Source organism: Amblyomma mixtum, chromosome 2, assembly GCF_055824585.1.
Source record: "Amblyomma mixtum isolate Tamu chromosome 2, ASM5582458v1, whole genome shotgun sequence".
Classification (NCBI taxonomy): Eukaryota; Metazoa; Arthropoda; class Arachnida; order Ixodida; family Ixodidae; genus Amblyomma; species Amblyomma mixtum.
Window position 1 is genome coordinate 93,718,672 of NC_143013.1, and position 23,770 is coordinate 93,742,441.

The window sequence follows — 23,770 nt, forward strand, 5'->3', positions numbered from 1 at the left end:
CGGATGAGTGGATTTCAGTGCCCGGATGATGGCTCTAGGTCTCGGCGTGACGTCACCACACTGCCGACAACGGGGGCTAAAAGCATTTCATGCTTAAAACTACGGTCTTGAACGAACGACATCGGTAACGCTGCGGACGTTTATGTGGCTGGCTGAACAAAAAAATCTCTGCCTCTCCCGTAAACGAGAGTAGAGTAAGCATGAAATGTTTACGGGCCTAATGTCATCTCGGTGGACACCCGAACCGCACCGTAAAGGAAGGGAGGAACGCCACCACCCGTTCGGCACGATGCCTTGCCCTTTGAACGCAGCGCTTCTCCCCCGGATCACGTGTGACAACGAAGTGTAACGTGGCATTTATGTGCTTTTTGCACGCCTTATTAGAAATCGGAAATTATAATTCCGTGCATTATCAAACCCACAGCTCCACTGATATCTTGATAAACATTGAGAAGGCACTGGCAGCAGTTATTTTTTGTCTCGTTTGGAGACCAACCGGTGCTTGCATGCCGGTCGCGTAGGAGGGCTTAGAGAGTCTCGTTAAATCTCGTTAAGAGTATCTGTTCTCGCTTCGGCGAGCGCGGCTTCGGCCGCTTCTTTTTGAGCAGCGTCCGCTCCGGCGGACGCAGTTGTTGCTGCGACGCGCGTCTTTTCTTTCCTTTTTCTCTTTCCTATGATCTTTTAACTCTCCTCTATCTGCACGTGGCAGCGGTGGTGGCTTGGCACGAGCCAGTAGCAGGCCCGTGCAATTTCCTCTTCATCCTTCTCTCAGTCACAACAACAACAACAAATCTCGTTAAGTATCGTACGGTGCCCGGATGTTCTCGTTTCAGAGCCCGGATGACTGGAATTCAGTGCCCGGATGAGTGGATTTCAGTGCCCGGATGACGGGAATTCAGTGCCCGGATGACGGGAATTCAGTGCCCGGATGAGTGGATTTCAGTGCCCGGATGAGTGGATTTCAGTGCCCGGATGATGGCTCTAGGTCTCGGCGTGACGTCACCACACTGCCGACAACGGGGGCTAAAAGCATTTCATGCTTAAAATAGAACGCAAAGAAAGCGTGGCTATCTCGACTCTCCCAGTGTGCTCTCCTGTTTGTCGAGCCTGCACAGAGGGGAAAGCGCTTATCGAAAAACGAACCAACCGCGTGCTCCCGTCAGCTCTAGACTACGCGCGCGAAATGGCGCGCGACATCTAGCGAGATGCCTGGTTCGAGACAGACTGTGAGAGTGCATGCGCGGCCAAAGGGACAGCATTGCCCGTCTTTTCGGGGCTTGCTGGTAGCCGTGGATTCGCCACCTCCTATCGCCGTCAAGGGTTCTCTCTGCAGTGCCGGGGGCGAAACGAAAACTAAGCGGCTGCAGGCGCACGATGCTGGGCTAATTTACAGTGTCTGATTCGGGAACACGTTATTATCGGACCTGTTTGATCAAACCAGTTGAGAAGCTAACCATAGGGCCATGTATAAAGATTCAGAGGTGTTACTCGCCAAAGCTAGGAAGTTACATTGGCCACTCGGCAGCTATATTGGCCAATACAGCTGACTCTTTACAGGCTACGGCCTCCAAGGCGGTTGATACTGTGCAGTGAAGCGGTGGGGCTTGGCCACAAAATCTGCCAAGCAAAAGCAGCAACAATAATGCGCATTATATTGTGAGTTCTCTGCTCTGAGCTGAACTTCGCTGAAACTGTGGTCTGTGCCGGTCCTGTCCTCGTTACATTTTTGGTGGAGGTGCGGGGTACTTTCCAACATCTACGTGCCCCGAAGGCTGTCTATGAACACGGATTTGACTCCGGTTCATCGCAGTGCAAGCCGCCGACTCCAAGGTCAGTCACCAGAGTTCGGCCCGTTATCCCCTAAGACCAGGGCTCCAGCCGCGACGCGCAGGACTGAAGCGGCACCTATGGCTAACAACGGAGACGCGGCAGCTATGGCTGACAACGGAAACTCAGCTGCTCATTTCCTGGTCCTCCAGCCGCGAACGCCGCCGACATTCTATGGCGAAGTGTTTGAGGACGCGGAGGACTGGCTTGACCAGTTCGAGCGCGTTGCCAGGTACAACGGCTTGGATGCGGAGCGGAAGCTGCACAATGTTTACTTCGCTCTTAACGACTCGGCGCGGACGTGGTACGAGAACCACGAGACAACGTTTCTTTCTTGGGAACGGTTCCGTAGCCAGTTGCTGGCGACCTACGTCAACGCCGACCGTCGGGAACGAGCTGAGTCGGCACTGCAGTCAAGGAACCAGCGACCCAATGAGAGCGTCGCCATGTATTATGAGGACATGACACGATTGTTCAGAAGGGCGGATCCAAACATGGCCGAGGACAAGAAAGTGCGCCACCTGATGCGCGGCATAAAAGAAGAACTGTTCGCTGGGCTTGTGCGAAACCCACCTAACACCACTTCGGAGTTTCTGTCGGAGGCCACTACCGTCGAAAAGACCCTGCAACAACGCGCCCGCTACTACAATCGCGCCGTGAACACCGTATCTACTGCCGACTTTGCGCCAGCCGCTAGCGACTCTGCTGACACCCTGCGGGAGCTGGTTCGACCTATCGTCAAAGAAGAGCTGCACAAAATGCACCTCTCTGCCCAGTCGCACCTGCAGTGTCCGTCGTTAGCACAAATTATTCGAGAGGAAGTGCAGCAGGTGGTCCCTGAACCTGTTGCCCCTGCTGTCGTTACACCGATGCCCCCGCGCCAGACGTACGCGTCGGTACTCCGGCAGAACTGCGACCTCACCCCTTGGAGCGTAAGCCCACCTGCTTTCCAGCCGCGGTCCCCGCCTGTCCCTGTGTTGGCCGAAGCGAGGCTGCGGAAGACGGACGTGTGGCGGGCACCCGACCAGCGGCCCCTTTGTTACCACTGCGGTGAGGCTGGCCATATCTTGCGGTGGTGCCCTTATCGCCGAGCTGGAATTAGTGGATTTCATCCGCGAGTCACCTCTCCGCTCAATGGCGAACGGCCCCGAGAAATTGAGGAGCACCTGTCAACGCGCCGGGATCACACTGATTTCCCTCGCCCTGACTACCGCCCACCAACCTCTGCCCGCTATCGTTCGCCGAGTCCCCGTCCTTCGACAAGCCGTTTCAGCCGCTCACCGAGTCCTCGCCGGGGAAACTAGACCCAGCGGCCTGCGGAGGTAAGGCCGCTGGCGAGCGAACAGCCGAACATCCTCCATCGCGTTCCTGACCAGACGACGAATATCAAACGAGGACACGTGACGATCACAAAGGATGTGCAGCTTCGGACTTACCGGTCGATATCGACGATTTAGCAGTTACGGCATTGGTTGATACGGGAGCGGACTATTCGGTCATGAGCAACGAGCTATCAAAGGAACTGAGGAAAGTTTTAACCGCGTCGACTGGGCCTCAGATTCGCACAGCTGGTGGGCACCTAATCACCCCTGTTGGCCGGTGTACGGGGAGAGTTACAATCGACGGATTTGTTTACGTTTGTGACTTTGTTGTTCTACCTCACTGTTCGCGCGATGTCATTCTCGGCCTGGACTTTTTAAGGCGGAAGCCTTTAATGCCTCATCGTTGTAAGCAGGAGCTGTCGACAAGAAATGTCACGCTTTTCAGTTGGTCGAAACGGTCGTAACGTCACAGTGCGCGAATTTCAAACGGGGCCAATTGTACTTTGGCTACTAACCATGCAACCAATTAAAGGGATCGTATAGTGACGCTCCAAGTAAGTTTGAGTTTAGTTAATTGCTTACTTAACCAATTAGTCCAATTAACCTTTCTAGTCAGGCCAGATAAATAAATAAAACAGAGTAAGAAATTGGCCGAGCTTGGGAATCGAACCCCGGTCTCCGGAGTGCGAGTCGAGCACGCTACCACACCGCCATGCCAGCTCGATCGTTTGGAATGAACAAAGGTGCGTCTAGTGAATACGGTGTCTTCGTTCACTCCCATCTTCCTCCCTTCCCGTTACGGCGAGGTTCAGGTGTGCACCGAGATATGCGAGACAGATACATTTCCTTTCCTCAAAAAACAATTTACTGACGAGCAAGGCGTATTTGTCCGCGTTTGAGATTGGTCCAAATTGTCGTGACGTCACCACGCGCGAATTTTGACGGGTGTCCACCGAAATATGTGAGACAGTTACTGCGCAACTTTCTTTCGTCAAATACAAACTCTCTTGTTACAAATAAAGTTTTCATCATCATCATCATCTGTCGCGTTCCACAATCGTGTAGCAGAATGCAGCACTAAGGCTTTCGCCTTTCAGCACTTTAGCCGCTAAAGTTCCTCGTAATTTTTTACAGGCTAACGGCGCCGTTATCAATTTAAAAGAGCCGCGCGTGACGTTTTCGCCGACGCAAGCAATAGAAAGAGCCGACCCAGACGACTCCAGGATGCCCGCCCTGCGTATTGCTGCTGATGACGTGACGGTGCCTCCGCGGTGCAATGGCGCGTGCTCATGGGAGCGCGCCGACGATGAAGACGAAGTGTGCGTGTGTCGGTGGACGAAGACGAAGTGGGTGTGTGTGGTTCGGACAGCCATCTTGTGAGTTCTCTGCTGTGAGCTGAACTTAGCTGAAACTGTGGTCTGTGCCGGTCCTGTCCTCGTTACAATATAGTAAGGTGATTGGTAATTTGAAAACAAAAATAAGGAAATGATTTCAGTGCCTCACAATTTAATGATGACAAGCTGCGGTAGTTCTCATTTGTCGTGCCCAGTCAGAGCCTCTATCTGCTAACTCCCATCTACAGCTGCTGTGGCCGTTATTAAGAAATGGATTAAGAATTGCTGGCTCACGAGAAGGGCAATGACCAAGGATCGAAACACAGGATTCAAACTTTATGTCGCATTAACAGGCAGTGGAGTTGGTATATGCAAGGGGTAAATTTCTTGAAGGTATTTTTAAAGTTTAAAAGATTAGTTAAAGCAATATAAACCGGGGAAAATGCCGTGTCTGTTACCTTTTTTCATTAACATGCATCTATCTAACCATCCTCGACAATGTGGCAACTGGAAACAAATTTCAAAACAGTTTAGTCCCTAGCGTGACAAGCGATCTGTGGCTACCATGATCTACAGTCATGTTGCATACATGTACTTGCGTCTGTTCTAGACGCTGTTTTACACCATGTCTCCAGATATTTTTCGTGGAAGCATTTGGGAGATGAAGACGAGAGATAGGACATAGAGCGGTAATTCTTCACAAAAGCGAGTCGAACTCTACTACGTTTGCTAAAAGGCAGAATAACAAAATACGAATCAATGGCTTCTTCCTTGGTTCAATGGTCAGTGCCCTGAACGACTCGCCAGGATCTGCTGTGTTGGCGTAAGCTTGCCCAGCACTGCTATTTGAGCGACGGTGGCTTACCAACGTAGGTCTACAAATCATATAATTTACTTTCCATTCTTTTCAGGAGAAAGCAAATCTTTGTAGACGCTGAAATTAGGACTGTGCAGAACAATAAATTTCGGCCTTAGCACCTCCTGTCTGAGTCGCGCGCCCATCTTGGTCATGTACTCGGAACTCTCGGAGGTGGCGCCCAACCCGGCCATCTCCCCGGGCTTGTCGCAGATGAAGGCGCCCGTGTAGGCCCCACTCGTGCACTCGTTGCTCGGGTCGGCCCCCAGAGAGAGCGCGGGACTCTCCACCGGAGGCTGGCCCCACAGCTTGCTTCAATGGGAAAGCAAGAAGAAGGCAACCAGATGTAGTGATACTCGTTTCTTGCAACCGGAGATATTAACTTGACGCGTAGAGGTAGTGATATTTTAATCGAAAGCGTGTAAAGGCCTCGTGTCGCAGACAAGCCGGTGTCGGCGTTGCCGTCGGTGTAACAGAAAAATCCGGACTGACCGAAAAGAAGGCTGTTGCAAGAAGCTCCCACTGATGGCGCTAGCCACACCAGCGGCGCATTGGAAACCCCTGAACTTCGGGTGGAGAGTCAGACACGCTCTCGCTACGCCATGCAGCCACGTTCGTACGGCTTGGTTAAAACGGGGCTTAATATGTATGTCGTGTGGTCTTTGAGATCATGATTGCGAAAGAGAAAAAATTGGAGGGGGCACTTTGCCATAAGAGTATGACGCGATACTTTAGTGGGTTGGTTTCCATATATGGAGCACGTCATTCTCTACTTTACATTCGCAGATCCCTGGGAGTCCTCATTGACCTCCTGTCGCAGTAGTACAGTGAGGCGCCACTACACTGCGAAGGCGGGGATTCCCGGCGATGGGCCTTGTGCGGACCAGGTTGCTCCTCCCGAGCGATCACCTTTAACTGCCACCTGCCGCGGTGAGCAGTTTGCTCACTATCGGGTGGGCAAGTTGTGATGACGCCGCAAGCTCACGTGACCGAAATCGGTGGCCCACCTGCATTCTAGGCTGCTCACTGGGGACCAACTGTCAGATCCACGCTCGTAATTTTTCGCTCACAGCGCCGACCCCGCAACGCCGAAACCGGGTTTTCTGGTGAACAAGACCTTTAACGCGACTGAGTTAAAACAGTGTCCGCGTCAGAGTGGGCAAGAGGAACGGCTGTTGCGTCATATCCTTAAGTGTCACCCAAATTTCTTCAGCGACAGTTGCATGTGGAACCTTCTCTTGAATAAAGGGGGTACGCATCACCCACCTCCGTCACATTATCTTATCGAAGATCCCTCCGCTTAACTATAGGACTCCCCAGTATTAATGACCCGGTTGCCCTGCATACTAAGGGCTGCATTACGAAATTTTATTTATCAGTTATAAGTAAGTTCAAAAAGATTTCTTCCTTCCTAGCAACATGCTTCTTGGCAGGGTGCCAGGAACCAGGCGCTCTTAGAAATGTGTTGTATATAAGAAAAGAGCCGCGGAGCGAAGTTTATCGAGGATGTGCTACCCACGGCCCCCTGGTATGGTTCAGGCGGCCTTGGGAAAAAGTGCTCTCGGAAGAATGTGAGATATTGGATTCATACTATTGACCTTTCCTGAAGTGCAAGTGCCAGCGTTGACGGACGGTTGAGAAATATGCAGAGGTAATTCTAACCCAGTAATAATTCGAAGCAGCCTTATAACTGAAGCAAATAAAAAGGTATTGTGAATTATTTTCAGGGAGACAGGAGTACTTCGGCGGTGAGAAAGTTCCCTTTTTTACCATTTACAGATGCAAAGAAGCGACAGCGAAAGTAAGCGAAGCTAGACCGCACCTCCTCACATCGCCCTCACGTGTGCACTCAACACCGGATAAGCTTCAAGAACTGCCTGTGCAGTTCTTGTTAAATAAGAAAGCCCAGGCTACTTTAGCCACACCTCACGATATGTAAGCGTTTTGAAGAGGGCTACTCCTGACACTTCCAGTTGTTATACTGTCCTCCACAGCCGACTCTATTCCTTCAGTTAAGGCTCTCATGGGGCTCACTCTTGGTAGCGCTGCGTGATGACACTGCAGAAAGCCACCAGCACGACGGAAGTTAGCAAGAGCACCACGATGCAGGGAATCACGTACGCCACGGCTATCTTCCAGGACGTGTCACCTGCGTGGCAAAGCCAACTTGAAAACATTTTGCCCATTGCTCTCTTATTACAGATGTATGCCCCTTCTCTGAATCCATCGCAAATTGAAAGAAAACGACGCAAGCGCCAATCGGAACTGCTACAGTTAAAAGTATTTCCAAAAGTCGCAAAGGCAAGTTGAAGGTATAAACACCAGAGCACTGTATATAAATCCACATTATTCTGCACTAGTCAGCGATTAGCATTTCAATGACGCTCACGTGCACTGAACAAACCATAGAGAATACAGGGGACAGGACTCTCGACCTGTGTCCTGTCTTCTGAACGGGTCTGTTCACTTCGCAGCCAGATGTTTGTCACCAAAAACGCACTTAATGGAAGCCAAACAGACGAGATTAACACAGGTCAGGCGGGAGTTCTCATTAGCACAAATCGCCCAAAATTTGCCCTCTGATCCTTTGGCCAGTGTGTGGAATTGCTTCGCAAGTATTGGAGGTGGTGCTAGAATACATCTAGTGCAGAGAAAGTAACTTGCCCACACGACATATTCGGCAACTTCTTGAAAAGCCTGCATCCCGAGATTAGCGCGTGTAGTGCCTACGCGATCACGACTCAAGGCAGCCACATGGAGCGCGCAGCTAAAGTTACGTGTTTTCAGAAGTAGACACCATCGACACAAAACGCGGGATATGTGTTCTGGAGCGGTACGCTGCCATCGCATCGCATTGGATTCATATCATGGTTACACTCAAAGCGCGCGCCTGTTGGGGTTTTAGTATAAGTCTGCTCACAGCTCCATCTAGTACGTACACAGGACGTCCTATGCAAATTAAGCCTTGCAAATGTAATCCTGCTGAAGCTAACACCGCTGTCAGCTCCACATCCCCCCCCCACACCCTCCCCCCAATGCTCTTGGCAGTCTCTAGTTTGGTATGCACAGCCCAGGAAACCCCTCTCCTTACCGAATCGCCCCTCCTCCCCTCCTCCTTACCACAAAGAGAAAAGATCTTGGCTTGGTGCTTCATGCAAGATGTACAGCCGGCCGCTGTACATCTCGACCACGCAGCTTATCCTGACATTAGTGCCGCTAAGCGTTGGCCGTTGAGTCCGAGCTCATGCTCGAGTTTCTGCAGGCCATCTGCTATTGATAGCCGCTGCAAACACACCATGAAGAATGATCTCGCACCCAGCGGCCAGCGCTCAGGGGCGCTAATGTCAGACCAAGCCGCGTGGTCGGGCATTCTTTTTAAGTTTGCCTGCGACTGTGTGCCTTCCTTATAAACACTTCACTCATGTTACTTGATAGTAAACCCGCTGTCAGGTTTGTTTCCCAATTTATAGAATATTTTGGGCACGGATTCATGTGTGCAGTTGTTGTCAGTCTTTTCAATCGCAAGACACATGCCGTGTTATTAACCGGTTGCTTAAGATTTCAGTTTATATCGATGCCAAGTCCTCATTTCGGTTGCATTGATGTGCTGTGAACCCTTCTTACTGCGCACATTATCAAACAGTGACAATACAATATCTGACACTGTTAGACTGGGAGCCACAATTTTGATAAAGTGAGGCCGGGGGAAGGCATTGCAGTACAGTCATCGTTATCATTTGCTCGCCTAGGAGAACAAACGGAAGATTAGAGGCTCTGAAATAGCCTACAACCGTTTTCTCACCTGCTTGAAAAGTAACTAGTGATGAGCTGTAGTGTTAGGAACGCGACAAAAAGCCCCCTGGGGAAGAAAAGGCCACCAAGAAAGGCAAGCGATTGGAAGAAACATTCGGATAGGTGAGCAAGGACCTTTCAAAAGAACACTCCGAGGTTTTATTTGCGCAGCGTGCGTAACCACGCTCCAGAACGCAGCTGGAATTGAGCCTGGTGACACACTATCGGAATAAGTCCCAGTAAGCAGGGCCACCACGCCTGGATTTGAGGGTGCCCGCATGTTTTGCTGAATGCCTCCATAACCCTTTTCTTCCATTCCCAAATTCGTCTCAGATACACTGAAGACGATTGGAGATGGTGACAAAACTTGGCTTGCATGACATTCTCAGTGGCAGGACAGCGCACAAGTATTTAGTGTTGAATAATCATGGCGGCTACCAGACGGCAGACCTGTACGATCCAAACGACGAGACACTTGGCTGTTAACCGGCTAGCGCTTAATTATTAAGCGAGGTGGTTTCTGTGAACGTTCTAGAAGCAAAATCGCAATAGCACTGCCGGACGCGCCTTTGCCTCGTAAAAAAATAAAAGTATCCCCTGCTTCAGCGGTGGGCTTACCGACGTAGACGCAGGCCCCGTCCTTCATTGCGTAGTGGATTCGGCAGGCGCAGGTGCCTCTGGAGCACACACTGTATCGTGTGAAACAACTGTCGATGGTCGAACAGTTGCCGCCAAGCTGGGCGTCTACAATGTAAAGGAACGAGCAAGATGTAAGTATGGTATATGGTGTCCTGCGATTGATGTCCATGGTCGTGGCAAGTGAACTACTTGTACTGCCTGACAGCGGGATCGACTAACACACTGTGCTGACTAACAGGTTAGAGTAACATGTACAAGGCAATACCTATAAGTCGCCTTCTTCATCGTCAACCGCGCACAATCCACTGAACAACGAGCCCAATCACCTTCTATTCCCGTTATAGTGGTTGAATAAAACATACAGTCGCCAAGAATGCTTTTAAAATATGACCTTCTGGGTCCCTTGTTCACGGCGAGGATTTTTTGGTTTAGTTAATGGGAGTTTAAAGTCAGAAGGCGATTCAGGCTATGAGGGACGCCGTAGTGCAGGCGTCCGGAGATTTCGACCACCTGGGGTTCATTAACGTGCACTGACATCGCACAGTACACTGGCCTCTAGAAACAATGAGGATTTACAGAATGGTCTTCTTATATGACTACTTGACCCCTCAGTGAGTGGGCCAAGTTATCGGGGAGATTGCCCTTCGCCCTGTTAATAATATTCCTGGTAATATCTATGTAAAAAGACTCCAAAACCAATCCGGACAATAAATAGTTCTTTGTGTCCAAGGCTGTGGTGTTTTCCCAGTCAGTGTTGTGCTGCATCATTTGAGCATGCTCTGCAAAAGGCTTCCGAGGACGCGAGTCATTGGTTGATATCGTTTTTGTGTTCTCTCAATCTTCTTTCAAGATCGCTCGACTCGCCAATGTATGAAGCAGCATATAGTTTTTGCTGGGAATCTTGTACACGACTCCGAGGTAACATGGGCGCTCCGGACGATCTTTTACGTGAGACAGCTCTTGCTTCAGCTTGCCAGATGGCACGTGCGCAATGCGCACGTGGTCTTTCGCAAATATTCGCGCCATAGGCTGTTTTGTCCCCGGGCGTATGGCACGCTCGCGCGCTTCTGTTGTCCGCCGACTGTTGTTGTTCTATTGTCTGAGGTATTTATATTTATGGATTTGGCTTTACTGCCTCATGTCAGGCGGCCTCTGCGGTGGTTTTTGCCTTTTACTTTGTTTCTTCCCAGCTCCCGCATGTATATTCAATCCCAGCAGTAACGAATGAAGCTACTATTTAGCACTGCTGTTTCTCGTGCCTGCTTTATTACCTGTCTCGTGACGGTGCTGCCTCACTTCTAAGAAGATTAATAAGCCAGTCAGCTGCTTCGGGCATGTCCCCTTGCATTCAGCAATGCTCCGTGCCGAGCTAGACGTTCCATCAATCACACGAAAAAAATTCCTATTGAAGGCCCTTTTTTCCTGCAGTGGCTTGAAACCTCCTTCAGTTGCAAAAAAAAAAAAAAACGAGACAATATGGGTTCCCGAAATTACTTGAGAAGAGAAAATTCTCCAAATGGAATATCATTGCTTCCACTTAGAAGACTTGATCTAACAAGATGTTCTGTACGCTTTGGTAAAGTCGGGACTGGTGCCTATTATACCAAGTTTTTCAGTTAAGGTGAACCAGAATTTTTATAAATAGGCTTTTAGAGGCAAGAAGGTGGCTTATGCGGCACAAAAGCACCTGCTTTGGCGGACATTACAAAAAAAAGGTGCATAAATTTGACAAGTTAACCGCTTAACTAATTTCTAGTAATTAACCTTTTAACCGTCACAGGCAACCGGTTTCAGTCAGAGATTTGCAGCCGGTTGTTAGTAATATCCTTATCACTTCGTAGAATATCGGAAACCAGAAAACACTTGGCGCTGTGGCCCAACAAGTTTTGCTAACATCGCGCCAAAATACATGCGCTTTCGCAAAGCATGGAGGCAAAACAACCCCTCCAGTACACGTAACTGGTTGAAATAGCCAAAATTGGTTGAGCCACTGCGCCGAGGGGGCCGAAGGGGCCGAGGGGGCCGAGGGCAAACGCGTTTTCAAAATTCTAAAAACTGATATGGCTATTACTAACGCCCGGCTACAAATCTCAAATTGCAATTAGTAGCCTAGCAGTTATAAGTAAAAACTTAGTTATCAAAAATTAGCTAAGTGACCTAGTAGTTAAAATCATTTATCTGTTCTCTGATGCACGCCAACGCAGAAGCCGCCTTCATACCTGAAAAAGCCTAGTTCCAAAACATTTTGTTGACCATCACTGAAACACCGGGTATATGAGCTTGAGGGTTAAATTATACAGTCATGCAGTCTAATACTGCCCAAGTGAGTAGGAAGGACAGACGTTACTTCAAGATTATTGTCACAGCATTACATGCAACATATTCGGGCAGCGTATTTTATTACTTCGGCTTGCGCGTAAGGGCCTTTTTTCCTGCTTTCTGTTAATGCCCGCAATATGAAAAGCAATACAAATCGCTTCCTTCGAGGAAGCATAAACCTGCGACTCTTCACATTTTTCTTTAGTTCAATGATTACCGGTGTTTTTGGCCTATTCTGAGCACGGAACGATACAAACACGTTCGATCCCGGCCGTGGCAGCCGAATTTCGATGGAGGCGAAATTCTAGAGGCCCATGTACTGTACGATGTCAGAGCACGTTAAAGAACCCAAAGGTGGTCGAAATTTCCGGAGCCCTCGATTACGGCATCCCTCATAGCCTCAGTCGTTTTGTGACGTTAAACCCTAATCAACCAAACCTAAATCAAATAGCATTGTACGAAAGCCTGGGCATATAACGTCTCGATTCTTGGCAATGCAAAACATACCTGGGCCGCCACCTAGTGACGAAAGTCTAAGTCACATCACTTCCCGTCTCTTGAGGTAATTTCAAAAAAGCGTTAGGCAGTGCGGGCACGTTTTAAAACGGCAGTATAAAAAGTCGGCGCAGAAATGCGTACATTTCGACACGTGACAAGGTTTTTCTAAGCACATCTTAGCACTGTTAACGGCGCGAGCAACACTCAGAAAAAACCTTTTGAATGACGAGTGCTTTATTTTTCTTGGGCTTCGTAAACCTGATATTGTTCACTATAGTCGACCCTGAAGCTCAACCACTGGAAACACAGCGATCAGACATCGTGCGTCCTATGTAGACTATCTTCGAAGAGAGTGATCTTTGCTGTGATTTAGATAGATAGATAGATCTTTATTTAGACAACAAGGTCCCGGATACAGGGGCAAAAGGCAGATGCACTCTGCCTGACGGGGCCCAAGCACCCGACACAATGCTCAGAACAAGCGGCAAAAGAAGCATGAACTTCAAACACTCTTATTACAAAAAACAACACATAATTATACAAGGTAAAAGTAGGAGGAAGGTGCATACTTTTGCAATGGCATAATTAAAGTAAATATTTACAAGGCACATCACAACAAGAAAAACACGAGAATTCAAAGAGTTGACGGAAAAACAGGGACATCAAGAATTTTAATCATTCGGGCGAGAAAGGAGGTAAGCTTTAGCATTTCTATTGAATGACTTTTGGGAAACAGATTTCTGAATGATTTCTATGGCCTGTGTATGTTTATTTAGAAGACTGGGAATTAAATATGAAAGCATTTCGGTTCCATAGTTAGTCCTTACGAATGGTACTCTGTAACTGACGTGCCTTAATTTATAAGGCGCGTCACTACTAGAGTTTAATTGAACATATTTAGTGGGATGATGTTTGAAATCGTTAAACACATAAGAAAGCAGTTTCAACTCAAATAATTCATTGACATTTAGAATAGAATGCTTAGAGAAGTACAAACCTGTATGATCATTGTATGCAAGGTTTTCGACATATCGTATTGCTTTTTTCTGTAATGTTATCAGCCTCGTGAGGTTAGTTTTCGTTAGTGCGGTGATATCGTATGGTCCGCAGTGAAATGCGATCTCGAGAGTATTTTGATTTCTAAGGGGTTTCTAAGAGACAGAGAAAGCATGCTCTTACGTTCTTATTCAAGCTAAATCGAATCTATCTGGATGTTTTTCACTACTTGCTAACACCCCCAACAACCAAACAATACTCGGTGCAGAATGTAAGGTCATAGTAGTAAAGATATTGATTTTTGCACAAGGGATTCTTCGCTTCAAGCGCAGTTAAAGAACCAGCGATCCTTTGAAAAGGTTCACTCATTTCGCACAGACACATTCTTCGCATCGTACTGTGAATATAATATTTATTTCCCACCACACAGAAGCTCAAAGGGTAGCCCGAAATCGATCAGTCAGGTTTGGCCATCCAAATTACTAGAACGTGAAAGTTAATTTCATATGTGATACAAGTATCAAAAGGCTGGTTCCAATAAGATGAAGCAACTTCTACGGCCTGGCACAAATATGATTGAGAAAACATTCTTGTGGTCTATGTGGAATATACAGGAGCATCACGGTAATGTCAGCTCCGCAGGCAAAATATAGCAGGCTGTTGAAGGTTTTGCGAATTCCAAGGCGCAACGCATCCGTCTCTCAAGCTTCACCGAAAGAAACCATGGTATCCTGTCTGATAATTTCAAAACAAACGTAGTAAGAGAACGCCTTATTGTGTGCCCTCGCAGAGAAAGGAGATCGCCTCACTGAAGCGAGGTAGTACGCCGACGCGCAGATGAAAGACGAGAAGGGCGCGAAGCAACCCTTTTCACTCCCGATCAAAATCACTTTTCAACTCATCTTAAAGCGAATAACGTCTTACTTCTAAAGTTTTAGCAATTTGTCGAGCGTATCACTAAGGATGCAGTATTCATTTGTGATGTGCACTTTGAAATCTTTCAATCAAGAACTTCTTTCACTTCCCACCCTTGGAAAATTCAAGCTAGCACCATCTTAAAATCATGGTGATGCCGAGGCCGGAACTGAAGCTGGAACTGTCGTCAAAACAGGAGCAGAAATAACCGGAAACTTTCTTAAGCTTGAAGAGAAATCGCTAATGGCGGCGACTGCTAGAACCGTGAAAAAATCAAGTTAGCCCAAGTACGCTGCCGCACTCCAAGAATAGGACCAGGCGAAGGCTGCTGCCCGCCCCACAGTAAAAGGACCCGGCCAATGCCCAGGTGACGCTACTGCCATCTATCAGCCGTCCAAAGATGTGCTATGTCTCTCTTGCTTTGCATTTTAAGCTGAAAACTATTTTCATAAGTGTCGCCTCAAAGTGAGATAATTTCATAGCTGTACCTGAACAATTTGACACCGGCACACATGAGAAATTTAAAGCTAGAACTGTGCCCAAATGAGCCTGAGACTCGGTCGGCGCTGCAATAAGAGCTGCATTTCAGTTGCAGCATAAGCAACCCTACTGTTACCAACTTTCCAGATAGATGAATTTTGCCTGGTAGCAGGCATGAGTACTCCTTGCGTAAGCAATTGCGTGACAGCGTGGTTTAATTACCACTGAAGTAAACAAAACTGCACGCCCATCGGTATCTAGGACTGGCCAAGTTGGGGCTGAAAGCTCAGGAAAAACAATTATAGAGAGTGGTTCCCAGCTTACAGCGAGCGTTCCGTAGAGGAGCAACTCTGTGAGGTGAGTTAGTACTAACCTGCAGGACATATACATTGTTGTGCTAGTGAATTCCCCACCGGAGATATTCTGCCGAACTGACGTCATACATAGGTTCATACTGGTGAACAGCGCAAAAAAGGCGGGACAACAACAAGACAAGCGCTGTCGTCCCGCCTTTTTTGCGCTGTTCACCAGTATGAATGCATACCAACTCGCCCAGATCTCAGTCATACATAGGACCTTCTCCTTTCTGCATTGTGTGCCGAACATTGTCTCCAATGACACTGTGAAGCCAAGAAGCGCGTGTTCCCGGAAGGGTCATCCGTATTCACAAGTCTGCTTTAGAAACAAGCACCGCAGATAGGAAACTGCACTACAGCCTGTACCCAGAACGATCTATAGAGCAACTTTACTGAAGTCCTGTGCCATATTCGCGGTGAGATAAGAAGCAGCAAGGCTAGTAACTGCGGCGGAAGCAGTCTTTATAGCAGTATAAGCTAAAAATCAGCAACGATAAGAACTAGCAGATATGGCCAGGGGGAGCTTGGTAAAAGAGGCAGGAAGGAGTTCATACGAGTTTCCCTCGTGTACGAGCGCTATAAGTGGCCTCCTTATAGCGCTCGCTAGACACAACGATAACTTGGTTTGCGCTTGGTGTCAGCAGCCCTATATTTATTTACTTATTTATTTATTCTTAGCCTCAGGGCCATACAGGCATTGCAGAGGGGAGTTGGCAGAAAAATTTACAGCAAACAATGTTACATAAAAAAGCGGGTACCTAAAAGATAATTTCTAAATATACAATGTTAGCTGAAACTATAAATACTAGCACATTTGTTCAGAACAAACCTGTCAGAGTTTATACACCGCGTTCATAAGGCGTATTGACCGCACGGCGTCAAAAATATGGCGGACTATTTAGCGTGGCTAGGCCCAGTGCGAATTAGGTGCACTTGCACTTCGGTTTTCACTTCGGTTTTAGGTCGAGGTTCAGTATTCTAGGTCAAGCAGACTTCATACAAAGATCGGCGAAATCTGTCATTGGAGGCCTCATTGCTAGGGCACTAAAACGGGAGGGGCACTCAAGCTCCGACTTAAGGCTACGACGCAATGGGTAATGCTCATATATGCGGAATCTTTCATTCTCTACATGCATTCATAGATCGCTGCGAGTCCTCATATCGCTCCTGGCGCAGTGGTGCAGCGGTTAAGGAATGCGCCACTGCCCTGCAATGGCAGGTGCTAACAATGGTGGGGTTTGTGCGACCCAAGTTGCTCTTCCTGAGCAACGAACCATTTGCGAGCAATCATCAAATGCACTGCAGCCTGCCATGCCGGACAGGTTGATCAGTTTGGATTCACCGGACAAACCGACAACGGCTAAATAGGCCTGATCGACAATTGACAAGGACGTCAAGGGTCTGCTCACCTGGCATGCACTTGTACCCCTGCTTGACCTTGAGCGGCTCGGGGCAGACGCACGTGCCGTTGAGGCAGACCAAGTACACGTTGTTGTGCCGGCACTGTTCCACGCGATGGCAGCTGCTGCCCAGGGCACCGGCTGAAAATAGACACTCTATAGCTACCTTGCAACAACACGAGTGAAGCTGCCGGGATGTGTGACTAACGGGTCTTGCAAAACCATTACTTGAGATTTGGAGGCAACCAGAACACAAACGGTGGTTATCGTGAAGAATAATGTATTGTAAAAGCGGAGTACGCAGTGTCTTCTGTGTATTCTTTACGCTAAGTCTTCTCCTCTGCGCTGGAGAAGGATGTACACTTGCGGCAGATTTGTTCGAGTGATCTATGCTGTCTGCTCTGTGCCATACAAGGCAAAAGGAGACTACTACTATGATTTTGTCCTAAAAACATGCCGTGAATTGATGATGGACATGAGATAGAAGCTTACTTAGAGCCCGTATACCCTCGTGCTGCTACATGTCCTTCCCTCTGCCACTCCGAAATTGGTGAAGTGCATACTGCTTAAGTTTAGCGCTCGAGTAAAGCGCACTTTTCATTCAGTCTAAACTGTTAGTTCTGTAAGAACTTCATCAATCAACCGCGCCTGTAATGGCATCTATGAAGCCGCAGATGTAGACCACCAGAGGCAATTTTCTCCTTAAAAGCCCGTAAAATGGTGGGTTCCCCCCCCCCCCCCCCTAGAAGTGAAGAACAATTATAAAGTGGAGGAAGACTGTTGAGCAAGCACTTAGTGAATTCGGCTGGTTTCGCTTGCATACATAGACGATGAACTAGACGCACTAACCGCTGGATTTTCTCAGCACTGAAGTGTATTCGTCATCATTGAGGTGTTTTATATTTTTCTTACCCTATGCAGAAGAGTCTTGTAATAACAACAGCATCTGGGATTTGCATAAATACTACTAAGTGTAGCTGTGACATATTTATGATGCAGTTTCTTTTCATGGTTACCCCACGCTCTCAATAATGTTTTTTCTCCGGTGAAATGCGGAAAGGTTTTTTTTTTTTTTTCGGGAAAAGCGGGTTTTAAATAAACGCTTTAGAATATCTTGCCATCGCCACATTCACCTGCACAGATACTGTGAGAATTATGACTAAAAGCTATCGCCGTGAAGCGCAGACGCTGCGTCTCAACTTCCAAAATTATCTTCCCGGCGGTTAGCGATACGAGCACTCTCTCTCCTCTCTGAGCTTGATCTGAACTCCGTGGCCGCTTAGGCTAGAGTTGCTAAACTCGTCATAAAGCCGCACTGCTTGCCACGGGCGCGATAATAATCGAACAAATCTTTGCAGCGGAAAGCAAAGCATTCATTATCACACGTTACTTGAGCCATGACCACACCAAATGGCGCAGTCATCCCAGCAAGGGCCAAAGTTTCCCACTCGCAGGTTCGATCGAGCATTCGCAGGTTCGATTCCCAGCCGAACGGCTGCAATCCGTCAATTTCTTTCACTGTCATCTTTATACACGTTTGAGACCAACAGGATAAACCGCTTATCCGCAATGGGCATCCGCAACAACGCCAAGCGCGAACACCGTCTGCGGTGTGGTTAGTTTGGCTGGCCCCAGTGGAGTAACCGAAAATCAGTAGGCTGAACGCCTTTCAGCTGTTTTCGCTTGGTGCACCTACCTCGGCTGCACCTGTACACGCCACCGTCTTCGAGAAACAGCGGCATGTACTCGGGACAGGTGCAGTTTCCTGGAACGCCATCACCTTCCGCGTTGCAAATCAGCCCCTGGACGAGCGGGGAGATGCACTCGGACGTGTTCAGGCAGCTCTTGCTCAGGTAGGCAGCTGCGAAGGCAAGTGAGATCCACGAAACAGAGTCCCACAATTCACCTGTGGAGCAAACAGCGTAATTCCTCGCCTCTATTCACACTTTACAAATGTAATACGCAGAACGGGTGACCAGCCGTCTTCTCCGATAAGAAAGTAGATAACAAAAAAAAGATAAGCATAGCCAGAGTAGTAGAATGTCGGGAGGCAGATCAGATTAAGAAATTTGTCAGAGGAGAGTGGGCGCTCCTGGCTGCAGGCACGAGTAATTTGAGGCAATTGGGAGAAGCCTTTGTACTTTATAAAACCTAACATGCCTAGTCATGATGATGATTACGAGGCTGGCGCACCCATGATGCTCGTGGGCTGGTTTCGAGAGTGGCGGTGAAATTTGGGTGGGGCACATCATTTTCCTTTTATCATTTTTGGAATATTCGGGGGTTAAAACGGTAGGATTTCGGGGAGGTGGTTCTAAATCGAAATTTTTTGTTGCTTTTGAGAGCGAAAAGGATTAACCAATTGTTTCGCCACGGGACATAAAATGTTTTATTCTTCTTTTATTTTTATGAAAACAATTTATGAACGGCAGATTGCACGGTTGAATTGGCCACCCCTTCATATATATCCTTTCGTTTGTTTTTATTATATTCCATCGTCGCGCCCGTTAGCGTTAGGAGGTATTGCCTGAAGTATTACCTGATGATCTGGTGGCGTGAGAATTAGCACCATTTACTGAAGCTTCTTCATTTAACTCATGTCTGTGTCCTTGTGCGAGAAATTATTAACAGGAAAGACAGGCAAGACGTAATAACTAGAAATTCGGCGGGCTTATGTCACTCAGAGAGAAAGCAATAATTTTTTCTTCATAATTCTATCAATGTTCATGTGTTTTTGAGACTAATAGGGGCAGCCAAGGATAAAAAAATCTTTTAGCTCACTCATTACACTGCCACCACTTCGCGCACGCAGTAGACACAGTTAGACTGTCTTACCATCACTGAGAGTAATCATCGTTAAAAGTGAAGTTTTGAACGTTTCGCAATAAAGAATGTTTTGCAAAAAAAGCTTGTTAGTGTCGCATATCGATACGCAACAACACAATCAGCTGCAGTGACCGTGACTCAATTACACCTCCTCAGCGCCAGTTTGCTGTGTTTGTTGCTCTTGTTGGCCTACGGTGGAGTGGCACATATATAGCCACTGCAGGGGATTGGTCAGGGTTCGTTATAAATTCGGACAGGAGAAACACCATGACGGTATTAAGTTATAGCCATTGTTGAAATTTAAATTTAAAAGTAAATCATTTATAAAATATAACAAACGAATCTCCCTCATGTAATTATGTAATCATGAAGAGAATCGCGCACCGGTTTTGGGATATATACCCTGGCACCAGAAACTGGAAACTTTCGCACCTCTTTCTTGTTCGTCACGAAAGCTACGCCCTGTACTGCGTTATATATGATGACAGAACTAGAGCGAAATTTATCATGTCTCGAATCCTTGAAATTCTACTCACCACCATCCCCGGGAATGACGTCCGGATGGGTTGTCTTTGCTCCTGAAGACGTCGTGGTCACGCTGCTGAGAAAATGAGCATGGGAGTGCATTAGAAAAGATACACTTCTCCTTGGTGGTCTGTGGTTTGAATGATGGGAGTTTAACGTTCCAAAGCGAATAAGGCTATGAGGGAAGCCGTAGTGAAGGGCTCCAGAAATTTCGACCGCGTGTGGTTCTTAAAAGGGCAGTGACATCACACAGTACACGAGTCTCTAGCATTTCGCCTCCATCGAAATGCGACTGCCGCGGCGGGGGTCGAACCCGGGTCTTTCGTGCCATCAGCCGAGTGCCATAACCACTGAGCCACCACGGCGGCTACAATTCGTATTGAGTTAGCGAGTGAATATTGCAGCGCGGTATTCAAAGAATGCTTAAACCTTGATCAGACACAGACAAGTAATCCCAGCTGTTCTTCTGCCGAGCTAATTTGAGACGCAGTCGTATACTAGATTCCTGGGCGCGTCGACTTATTTGCATCCATACGCCAGCTATAGAGCACCCTCTTCCTGCTAATGAGCGCAATCTTAGGTGGCGTGATATAACATTCGCCTGGCTCGTGCGCACTTTGCAAACACTCCCCAGCGTGGGGCAAGGGCGCTGCTGATATCTCTTTTTTGCCTAGAAGGGTACGGAACATTCTAGATGCTTCCTTGTCAGGCCCTTCCAGCTGTTTTCAGTTTTACATGTGACTGCAGTACGCAAGTTAGAAATTTAGAGCCAGCCGCATTCCCCAGGCCATGCAAAGCCATGAGCAGAGAGAGGGAGAGGATCAAAATTATTACAGAAGGCGCCTCTTGGCACACATCCGGCTGATTAGCTCTTTTCGCACAAGCATCGTCAATAAGGGGCAGCCAAGAAAACCCGCGCTTGTGAGCCGATCGAAGTGGTATGATAAAGCTCCTTTTCATTAGCTGAGGGCATCTGCTAATGGTATACTATAAACAACGCTTCGTAAATACCGTTAAACAAAAATGACTGAGAGATCGTGATGTGCTTAATTTAAAGGGCTAGTTTTCAAAACCCCCGACTGTAATCACAGAGGGCGCACCTGATTTCTTGCTGGGCGTATAGCCACGGTGAGTGACCGTAGCCTTCCTCCTCCCCCAGAGGTATGCCTTCTTCGGCTCGAACCATGTGTGGCGATGTCATGGAGAGGAGGAGGAGGCCTATCGCAGCCACCCTTAGAAGAGCACTCAGCTGCATCGGTCGTGGTCTCCTGCGTAGGCCATATATTATGTATGGGAGTGGCTACTGTGCCGGCAGTTGGCAGAATAGCTGTCGGGTTAGGTTGTCGGTAATGTTAGTGAGATTGGCTCGCTGTAGCCAAGTGACGTGCATAACCCCAGCCCCCCACCCCCTTGAAATTGAATTTTTGTTTTTTTTTAATTAAAAAGAAAACAGAAAAATAAATATTCGTTCAACCTTGCAATGTGTCGCTTTCAGGTAGCATTCTTAAATCCTGGCAGTGCAGTTTCATTGGCATGTGCCGTGATGTGATTGGAATGAGCCAATGGGATCAAGCAGCCGGGAAAGCTACCTGCGGGCTATTTTGCCGGCTGTCGACACAATAGCCTCGTACTATGTATAACAAAGGCGGGAAGCCACGATAACGAAGGCAGAGTTAAACCAGTGTCTGTAGTGCAGTGTGTCCCGTCGGCACAAGTGCAGCCAACCATGTACAGATTAAGCAGTTCGCTATTTATTGCTAGTGAGTGAGTTTGTGCGCACGACCAACCAAGCAGAAGAAGGCGACAGGCAGTATCTGCACCACAAGTTACGAGTTAACGTAGATGATCTTAACTACTTGGCAAGATATACGATTACGGATTTTTGGCCCTGCTGTAGAGGACGGGCTTCCTAGAGTATGAGGAGATTCTACATAGCTATCAAGGCTCTCAAGTCCTGCTTTCTTCGACATCACTTTTAACTCTGAGACAACTCTGAAATATGATGTAGTGTTGTGAACATAGCCTACTGATGGGAATGGCGCTTCTTTCCGCTGCGTAGCTTTCGAAACAATCCTAACCACGCAAAGCACGAGATTTTACCCTCTCGCAACATGAATAAGGTACAGCAAGAAGAAACTGACTTACAAAAACCGGTGTCTGATTGACGGAGCTGAAGGTAGAAAGAGAGGCCGAATCCTACCACTGGCCTTGTGCTTCTTCTTCTTCTTCGTCTTAAAACATGGCACATACTACATGGGGGGATTGGCCAAGGTGTAGTGGCATGAACAAGGAAATTTCCATGGGCGATTACGTTAAAATATTAGCGCCAAGCGTGAATTTTGAAAAATATATCGATGAAAAACGACAGAATAATATTTAAAGTAAAATAACAAACAGCGTTTTGGCAGAAAAAGAAGAGCTGCAAGAATTTTAAGAGTTAGCAAATCAACCTGCCAGTACCAATTATATAATCATGGAGAAATCCACCAATTGAATCCAATGCAAATCCTTTGTCTCTCGCACCGAACGATTATAACACTGGCAGAGACAACGGGAGCCCTAACCTGGACAGAGAGACCTCCAGGTAAATATTTCTCTGAAGTGTGAACCTTGGAATTCAACGTCCCCGCATGCGTCACATAGGTTTATCGGTTAGTTTGAAGTTTGAAGTTTGTTTTATTTACATCATAGATGTGGGTAGGTCCGGGTAAAAAGTGATCGCAGATCACTTGAGGGACCCCCGGACCCCCTTTTACATGGCATACAGCAACAAACATAGGAAGATGGTCAAACGCTAGAGACAGACTTTTTACACAGACACAGTTATACATACAATACATTTTATACATCATTAAAAAGAATATACTTAACAACGTTTTCTTGCTTATTTAAACGCAGTTTTAATTTCGCGCAAGCTGCTTTTGGAAATATCGATATTCATGGATTGTAATTGGTTTAATAAGTATGGCATATTGTATCTTAGCATCTGATTGCCGTAGTTGGTGCGACAAAAAGGAATAGACCATTTTTCTGTATTGCGCAGGGTATAGGCCGGTACAGTTTGAGAGAGGCAGGTCAAGTCTAGAAACGCTCGATTATTATATTGTAGAGATTTCTTGTATCTGGTTGCTAAGTAATATCGGTACAAGCTATGGACTGGTATAATCTGGTAGTGTGAAAATAAGTGATCAGTAGGGGCATGGTAGTCAACATTGGCAATGTAACGGACAGCTTTCTTTTGCAGCATGTAAATTTTATGCATATTTGTTTCTGTTGTAGTGCCCCACACCAAAAAACAGTAGTTTAAATGTGACATAAAAATGGCGTTATATATCTTTAGTTTGACTGACACAGGAAGGAAGTTTCGAAATTTAGCGAGAATACCAACACACCGTGACAGATGAGCGATGACAGAATCAACTTGGGCGTTCCAGCTCATGTGATTGTGGAAAAGTATTCCTAGTGTTTTAATCATGTCTTTGAATTCTATGTTGGTGCTCCCAAGCTTTATGTCGAAGTTCTGAATAATTGCTGATTGCCTAGCATGAAAAAGTACGGCTTTAGTTTTTTCAGTATTTAAAAGTAGTACATTATTTTCACTCCAGGTTTTTAATCTATTCATTGCATCATTTATAATTGGAATGAGAAGCTGTATTGAGGTGCCTTGAAAAAATAAACTTGTGTC

The 23,770-nt window shown here is 47.2% G+C and overlaps 1 protein-coding gene across 1 annotated transcript; it reads right to left on the minus strand.

Moving 5' to 3' along the window:
* Positions 1 to 5,347: 5,347 nt before the first annotated feature.
* Positions 5,348 to 22,286, minus strand: LOC149360201 (uncharacterized). Its single transcript, XM_089569213.1, has 8 exons — positions 22,231 to 22,286; positions 21,186 to 21,353; positions 20,097 to 20,161; positions 18,431 to 18,595; positions 16,744 to 16,875; positions 9,750 to 9,875; positions 7,374 to 7,488; positions 5,348 to 5,651 (listed from the first exon to the last, which is right to left on the minus strand). Exons 2-8 carry the CDS (start codon positions 21,338 to 21,340, stop codon positions 5,375 to 5,377), a joined length of 1,035 nt encoding a protein of 344 aa, XP_089425339.1. The 5' UTR covers positions 21,341 to 21,353; positions 22,231 to 22,286; the 3' UTR covers positions 5,348 to 5,374.
* Between the last annotated feature and the right edge of the window lie 1,484 nt (positions 22,287 to 23,770).

Bases quoted from the DNA above. Each gene is read 5' to 3' on its own strand.
- LOC149360201 (XM_089569213.1), bottom strand. From the start codon at position 21,340: ATGCAGCTGAGTGCTCTTCTAAGGGTGGCTGCGATAGGCCTCCTCCTC. The intron at 20,162-21,185 runs GTGCGCCCTCTG...TCATTTTCTCAG, and splicing joins TACGCCCAGCAAGAAATCAG to CAGCGTGACCACGACGTCTT. The intron at 9,876-16,743 runs GTGAGCAGACCC...TTTACATTGTAG, and splicing joins GGGGTACAAGTGCATGCCAG to ACGCCCAGCTTGGCGGCAAC.